General features: G+C 37.4%; 1 protein-coding gene across 1 annotated transcript; it reads left to right on the top strand.

Moving 5' to 3' along the window:
* The first annotated feature begins 3378 nt into the window (after window positions 1-3378).
* LOC102893886 (interferon alpha-1) lies at window positions 3379-4128 on the top strand. Its single transcript, XM_006908356.3, has one exon. The coding sequence runs from the start codon at window positions 3416-3418 to the stop codon at window positions 3983-3985; it is 570 nt and encodes a 189-aa protein (XP_006908418.1). The 5' UTR covers window positions 3379-3415; the 3' UTR covers window positions 3986-4128.
* The last annotated feature ends 4267 nt before the right edge of the window (window positions 4129-8395 follow it).

Below are 8395 nucleotides of genomic sequence, written 5' to 3'. Positions count from 1 at the left end.
ATTTGTTCCAATACTCTTTAAGTTGAAAAAAAAAAAAAAGAACCCGCTGTGTTTGCTGCATACACTTTATCCTCAACCCAAAACCAAGAATTGAAAGTCTTTTTCCAGAAATTAAACCCTGCGGAAGATGACGTGGATGTCATTAGTTAGAGTTCACAGCATCATCGGTCTTTTGAAAGAAGCATTTGGGTTAGTTCCCAAAGACACAGGCTAAAAAATTGGTAAACGACCACATGTGTGGGACTGAGGTCTCCAAACACCTTGAGGGACACAAGGAAACCCTGATCACGTAGTTCCTCGCAGTACTTGAGAATCACTGATTTAAAAGTGGAGAGTGAGTCTTCCATTTACGACCTGGTCTATGATTCTCATCCTGATAGTCTAAATAAAGAAAATAGAAATTTGAAAATATCTCTGCAACCAAACCATGTTTTTAAATACTATCTCACACAGTATTAATGTCATTCATAACTTCCTTTGTAGGATTAGGATGAGTTTACAAAGTATCTCTGATTTACTGTCCTCTCAATTCCTAACTATCTAGTAGATGTTGGTATTATTCTTTCTCCTACTATTACTTTCATGATTCTCTTAATGAATATTAATTGGCTCCTGAGATGATAGGGACTGGACTAGATGCCTAGGACACACATTTGGTTAAAAGGATTTCTCTCTCCTTAGGTATTTTCTAGACTCCTGGGATGTACTCTAAGCAGAAAATAGGTCAGGTCATGTCTTAGACCATTCAAACTCCATTAACAACATAGCATAGACTGAGTAGCTTGAAAGGAGCAGACATTTCCTGCTCACATCCTAGAGGCTGAAATTCAAATCAGGGTGTCAACAAGGTTGGGTTCTGGTGAGTGCCAGCTTCCTGTTTGCATACTACTGACTTCTCCTGTATCTTCAAATGGAAGGAAGGTGATGCATCTACCTCAGGCCTTCTTGATGAGGCCACTAATTCTATTCAGGTGGCTCCACTCTCATACCCTCATTCATTCACAAGGACCGCATCACATGACACCATCACTTGGGCTTGAGACTTCAACATATAAATTAGGTGGGCATGTACACATTCAGACCGCAGCAGGTCACAAAAATTCACATGTCTGGCATCTCAAAGAGAGAATATAGCCGTGCGTAGACAATAAAGAAGAATTAGCAATTTGTAGGCAAAAGTTTCAGACTGTGGACTCAGAATCCAAACTCTTGCTTTTTGAGCAAAAGTAATATACGAATTATACATGCTAAATTTTTGAAAATCAAGAAATGGAGTCCAGTAGTCCACAGAGATGGATGGAAATAACAGAATACATATGATCCTTTATCAGTCTTTGTGAGGGGTCTCCTAAGAAGCTTAGGTTTCTGCTACCCTTATAAAGAAGGACCAGAATGTAATGTGGTCAGTTGCCTGGTTGTTGTGAGCTTTGTGAATCGAGACTTTAAGTTTAGATAGGTGACTCTTATGTGACACCAGCTGATTACTTTTCTATTATGACAAAGTAGAGGTAAATTAAAGATGATGTCATAAGTGTCAGTTGAATATAGTGCTAGGCAAAGGCTGAACATTATGCTGCTATTTCTGCAACTTAAATGCCCAGAGCCTATATGTACCTGAAAAGAAGTAGAATTTGAGTGGTTTTAGCAATAAGGAAACTAGGCATTATTGACACCTATATGAGTAAAGTGCAAATATTAGCCATGGTCTGTTAAAATCCAAGCAAGTGTGGCCATGATGAAGCAAAATAGCTTGGTCTTTCCTGAATCCGTTCTAGTAGAAAGTGAAAATCTGAGGACCTGCTTCAGTGAAAATTACTTTATGAGTGATCACCCTGGGCCTGGTGCCAAGCATGACCCAGAGAATCTGACAAAGTCCAGTGACTAAAGAGTTGACTTAGCAAGGATGATCTTGTAATCTGGAATCTGGAGGGCTGAGGCAACATAACTTCTCATACAAAATAAAAAGACTTTGGGATCAAAGCTAAAACTCAAGTCTTTGCATATTTAATAATTAATATTTATGCAGTTCGATTGTTTCCAAAGATGGTTTCCTTTTGTTTGAGCAGAATAAACTTGATTGGAAACTCGGAAGTCTTTTAGAAAATTTGAAATTCAATACAAAAATACAAAGAAAGATTCAACTGGATGATATTGTGTGAATCTTGAGTTCTCTTTGGGGATAATATTGCTCCCAAAGGTGCGAATAGTAGTTCTCATGAGTGTGAACAAATCTTAGGTATTTCAATGGTTTGTGGTGCTCCAAAGCTCAGCCTTATCCAACAGAATCTTCTTCCTTAGTATTTATTTTTCTCTTTGGTTTTCTTGTGTATCGTATGAGAAGCATTGCCATTCAGCTCAGGGAAGATACACAAACATATGCCAGATTATTGCTTCAAACCTGTGGTGACTTGATGGCTCCTTGGGAAACTTTCCTTCCATCCATTGTCTGCTTGATCTCAAAGCCCTCTTGTGAGAGTTGGCCTTTGATTACTCAAGAGTTGCATCGTGGACATTGTTTATGTTTTTGCCTCACTGCGATGTGTGTTTTGAGAATACAGTGCAGATAGTTGATATTTAATAGTTAGCTCTCCTGAAGTTAGTCAACACATCATTAACTATGTCAAGTCTAAGCAGAAAAAAATGTTGACAATATCCAGATGAATATCTAGCGGCTAGTGAAGTTAAAAATTACTCTCTGATAAGAAGCAAGATTAAAAATTAAGTACCTACCTAAAATGAATGTTAAGAAAATAATTTAATTTTTCAATAATATTGACCAATTTTGAATGATTTTTAAAAATATCTATACATTGGCATTATTTCATAGGGTTATATACATTTTTATTTGAACATGCAACTGGATACATCTCTATGTAGTAAATATGTTACATTAAAAGTCACTCTGCAAACTCAGTTTTAAGGTCAAACTCAATTTTATTTAAAATTGAATTTGATATTTATTAACATTTTAATTATACTAAATGTCAGTGGCTTTTAGATTTAACTTGTAATTTTTTTATTTATTCACTTCAATTCTTCACTGAATAGAAGAGTAAACTTGACACAATCTTTTTTATATATAAAGCACAGATATAAATACAGTACATAAATATATATGCCATACTTCTGTGTTAACTTTTCTTGGAGGGTTCAGTTAGGAAAGCACCCGAAAACTCTGTGGTTAAGAACCAATAATGAAAAATAAAATGGTTGAGAAACAGTGTTCTAAACCCATTTAGAAAGTGCATAAAGAAAAGTGAAAGCAGAAGTAGAAAGTGAGGGAAACATTCAGAAATTGAAAACTCGCATGTTCCCTATATATGACACATGCAGAAAGGAAGGTCTTCACAGTCTAGAGGCCAAGTTTGGCAGAGTCACCAGCGCAGCCAGGCAGGCATCACCTGCAAGATCCCTAATGGCCCTGCCCTGTTCTTTCCTGGTGGCTGTGGTGGTGCTCAGCTGCCACTCCATCTGCTCTCTGGGCTGTGACCTGCCTCAGACCCACAGCCTGGTCAACAGGAGGGCATTGATGCTCCTGGGACAAATGAGGAGAATCTCTCCTTTCTCCTGCCTCAAGGACAGAGAAGACTTTGGATTCCCCCAGGGGGCGTTTGGTGGCAACCAGTTCCAGGAGGCTCAAGCCATCGCTGTCGTCCATGAGGTGACCCGGCAGACCTTCCACCTCTTCTGCACAGAGGTCTCGTCCGCAGCTTGGGATGAGACCCTGCTTGGCAGATTCTGCACTGGACTCTATCAGCAGCTGAACCACCTGGAAGCCTGTCAAACGCAGGAGGTGGGGACGGAGGAGACTCCCCTGCTGGATGAGGACTCCACACTGGCTGTGAGGAAATACTTCCAGAGAATCACCCTCTATCTGCAGGAGAAGAAACACAGCCCTTGTGCCTGGGAGATTGTCAGAGCAGAGGTCATGAGATCCTACTCCTTATCAACGCACTTTCAGGAAAGATCAAGGAGTAAGGATTGACACCGGTTCAACATGCAGATTGTGCTCACTGACTAAATGTCACACTTCCTCATGTTTTGCCATGTCAGAGACGCTTTTGTTTTGTTTCTGCTGTAATCATGACATGAACTAAATCAATCTGTTAAAAGTTTTCAGGAATATTAAGCAACATTACGCTCAACACTACAGATGGTCATGCCAATGTATCCAGTTTTCTATTTAAATATTTATTTATTTATTTATTTATTTATTAGATTTGTTCATATAGTATGAGCATCTTTACGCTCGGGTGACATCATGAATATGTTCTTTTCATTAAGTCAATTTGTTATTTTTGTGTTTATTAAATATTTACCATCGTGAAATACTTGTTTTTGTTTATTATAAAAAGAAACGCAAAGTCTGATGTTGCAACTGAATTTAAAGAACGGATGTCACAATTTGTTTACTCACTGTATTATATGCAAGTGATAAGTAACTATTGACATTCTCTACGCCAGGTTGTGTGTTGTCCTCAGAATACGAAGGAGAATATAACGAATGTATTTCATGCTATCTTGTATGTTTGAGTTTTGGCGAAAATGCCTAAGAACAATAACTAAAATATTATCGGTTATATTCAGTGCTATGATGAGAAGAAAGAAAAACAAATGCATTCTCTCACCAGCAGCGAGGGTGAGGAATATGCCAGAAATGAAGATGAAAGTAGATATCCTCTAGAGTTGACTGGGAGACATGTAAGTGCAAATGTTCATTATCAGTTGGACATGTATGTTTCAATTTACAAGGAATGCCATGGCTGGAGGTCCGTATGTGGTAAGAGAAAGCCAGAAACGCAGGTAGTATGTGTGTGTGTTGGGGGGGACAGTGTAGAATGAGATGAAGACTTAAAGTTGATTCTCAGGCCCAACAACCTTTAAGAGAAGAGCTACAAAGAAAACAGAGGTAGGTCTCCCATACATTAGAAAGGCAAGATGGAAAGCTGGTAAGAGTACATTTAAGAAAATAAATGTGCTTAGAAGAACATCAGTGGACTCACGGAAGATGAAGATTGAAACTCTCAACAACATCAGGAAAATAGAAGGCATTTGTGACCTAAATGGTTTGGTGGAGAAACTATATTAAACTGTATTAAAGTGAAATTGTAAATAAGATAAGAGAAGATAGTGGCACTGAAGTGGAGAAGGACATAGTGTGGGATCTGGAAAAGAATGTGGGTGTGGTTTTTGTGACCCGTTTTCCTTTTTAGGCAGTATATTAGTTTCTGGGTGATTTTGTGTAATCAATGTACTAGCAAATCATACTGATGTGTTTAAAATTGTATTTATTTTAAATCATGACTTATTTAATTCCCTACAATGATAATTTATCATGCCTTACTAATACTACTTTGTATATAAGTAAGCCACTCAATTTCTGTCAATTTGTCAGGCAGGAATAGATAAGCGTTTCAATCCTTCATCAAAATATCTAATTACTACGGACAGCGCAATGATTCCTGCAATTACTTGCTTTATTAATGAAGTTACTTAACTAACATCATTGTGACACTGATTTACTATAGCAGCTTTATAACATATCTTCTTTTCTGTATAGCTAATTTGATAAGTAGTTTTTAATATGACTTTAGCAATTTTTCTCAATTTTATGAATTGCCAATTGCATGTGAATGCTAAGATAAGCAAATTATCAATTATTATGCTAAGATAAGCAAATTATTATAAATACTGACAGACTTCCTTCAAAATTGAAATGGGAAGCTGGATCATGTAATGTCTTCATCAACACTTAAGGTTAAGAAATTGTTCAAAATCAGCTGAAAATATAAAATGAACAATGGAAATCCATAGCACAAGAGAGAGTTGTACATAATTCAGGAGTATAAGCAGATTTCACATATATAGCAGAAATACAGAATAGAAAACTCACAAAATTACCCTAACTCACAAGATAGTATTTTTCATTGAAATTTCATTCTGCTTGAACATGTGTTATGTTGAACAACCCACTTCATCTTTCTAAACCTCAGTTTCCCCATCATAAAAAGGGTTCAAATATTTATATAGTTTTCCTCACTATTAAATGACCACATGCATTTTAAGGCATTTAGCACCACATTTTCCATAGAGAAAGAACTTTAAATATGATAGGTATTTTCCTATATTTCTTCCAACATGTAAATATGAGAATGTGATTTGTCTCTTTTTATAGCATTCTTAGACCCTATGTCCTATTTTTCATTAACTGACCTCCAAAGGAGGAAGCCTAAAAAATCAGAATTCTGTCAGGAATTCAAGGAAAGACTCAAAAACTGTCATTCCTCATTCAAAGAAGTGTATTATTTTTTTCAGTGAAGAAATGGTGGCTTATATTAACATCCGAGACAGGGAAAGGGCAGAAGAATGATATTTAAAGATATTCTAGCCCCTGGCACACTCCTTCTTTCCTTCCCTCCCAGCAAGCCAGGATATATTTCCATATCACAGTAGTTTCCTTCCTCTCCAAGGCAGAAAGCCCCACAGGGTCATGCACTCTCTCTCTTTACCTCTCTGCCCATTCACGTGACTAACTGCTTTCTGTTCTGTTGTGGTTTCAGCTTAAGATTTTTGAAAAAGAAGAACATCATGAGTAGAAAGCTAAAGTTAAATAAAATTTCTAGGTTTTGCAGAAACATCTGCAGGAGAGGCTTTCCTTAATGTCCCTGGAGCACGATGTAATAGTAGCTGTAGCTAAAAGGAAACTGAAAGTAGGATCCAGCTTGTGGGTGGGCCAAGGCAACTTCTCTCAGGGAACACAGCCCCCTGGTGGGACAAAGGCATGACCAAGACTAGAGTGCTGGCTGCTGCTCTAGGCAGAAATCTTGCCACTGTCTGGGGATGTCCCTTCATGCTACAAACGAGGATACTTCTTGGCAACAGTAGATTCAATTGCAGTCATTAAAATGTTTCCTAACCCCTTGTCTATTACAAAGACAAAGAGTCTCCAAGTGTCCACCTTCAGGCAGGGCATGGACTCTTTGAGTTCGGGCAGTTAAAAGGCAGAGAAAATGTGTTCCCTCTCTACATCCTACTCTGCAGACCCCCCTCCCTATGAATCATCTCTTCCACATGCTATGAAACTCAGGGGGCAGGTAGAGCTGACGATCTGGGAATAGAACTCAATGGTAAGCAGGAAAATCTCATCAAACATTAATTAAACAACTCTCAATAGTACCATTTTAGTTTCCCAGATTCATTCCTAATATCTGACTCTAACTATTATTAACTAGTAGTGTATTCTCATCGTCTCGTGGAATAATGATCTTGACATCTCTTTCACTCCATACTAAAACCTCTGCATAGGAAGCAAGAGAGAGAAGTCTGATACAAGCTAAGGAACGTGAATGAATAGTGTCATTGTTACCTGAGAGCTAGCGACATTTTATTTATTCAACTTTATCCATTTGGTACAACTTGAGAGAAATTTCTATAATCAGCACAATCTTTTCATTGAGATAGTTCACCAGCAGGTGTGTGAATTGCTGAGGGCTCAGGGAGGCCTCCAAATGTGGAGAGGTATCACATCCTTTCCTTACATACCACAGTCAACATTTGGATTTGTTGCTCTCCAGCTTGGGCTTAGTAGGACCCTGCTTACATTTCACCTCATATTTTACATCAATATCTTCTTAGTTTGCTAATCATCCAGGAACTATTAATTGAAAACTTCTTTCCACCATATTTATATCAGATATATCCATTACCTTAGATTAGTTAAGACAGATAATACAATTTCAGATTGTACAACACGTACTTTAATAATTTGTTTACTCTATTTCTCCCTTTATCACACTGTTTTGAGTATTGCTACTATAATCTCACATCATTTTCTAGATGAGATAGATATGCCAAGAATTCCTCTGTTCTCCAACATTATACGCATTCTTTCTGATTAAGTGTACTTCATCTACAATGTGGAGAGCATTCCTTTCACGAAAACCGCAGGCTCTTGGGGATGCACACATAACTGAATGGCAATGAATAGACTAGTCTGGTTTAATTCCTTCTTCAGGTTGAAGGATGAAAGTGGATCAAGGAAATTCTTGTCAGCAACATCTAAAGTAAACAAAAGCTGAAAATCAGCAAAACAAAGCAAAATAATAGCATACACCAATAAAAAGAAGACAAAGGAATTTAATTGGAGGATCAAAGCTTATTTTAAAATTCAATGGAATTCTAAAAAATAAAACTTTTTGATTACCTATAATACACAATATAGGATTATGGTTCGAATCTTGATCTTTCCAGCAAATGTGTAATCCCGAGAAATTCACTTAACTCTTTCACTGAGTCCCAGCATTCTAAAGTTTAATATTTCTAGAGTTACTGCGAGTGTTAAACAAACTAAAACATCTTAAAAGACTTAAAAGAGTTCCACAGAGGTCGAGCTTAA

The sequence above is a fragment of the Pteropus alecto genome, unplaced genomic scaffold, assembly GCF_000325575.1.
Source record: "Pteropus alecto unplaced genomic scaffold, ASM32557v1 scaffold222, whole genome shotgun sequence".
Classification (NCBI taxonomy): Eukaryota; Metazoa; Chordata; class Mammalia; order Chiroptera; family Pteropodidae; genus Pteropus; species Pteropus alecto.
This window is presented reverse-complemented; position numbering and strand designations above follow the sequence as displayed.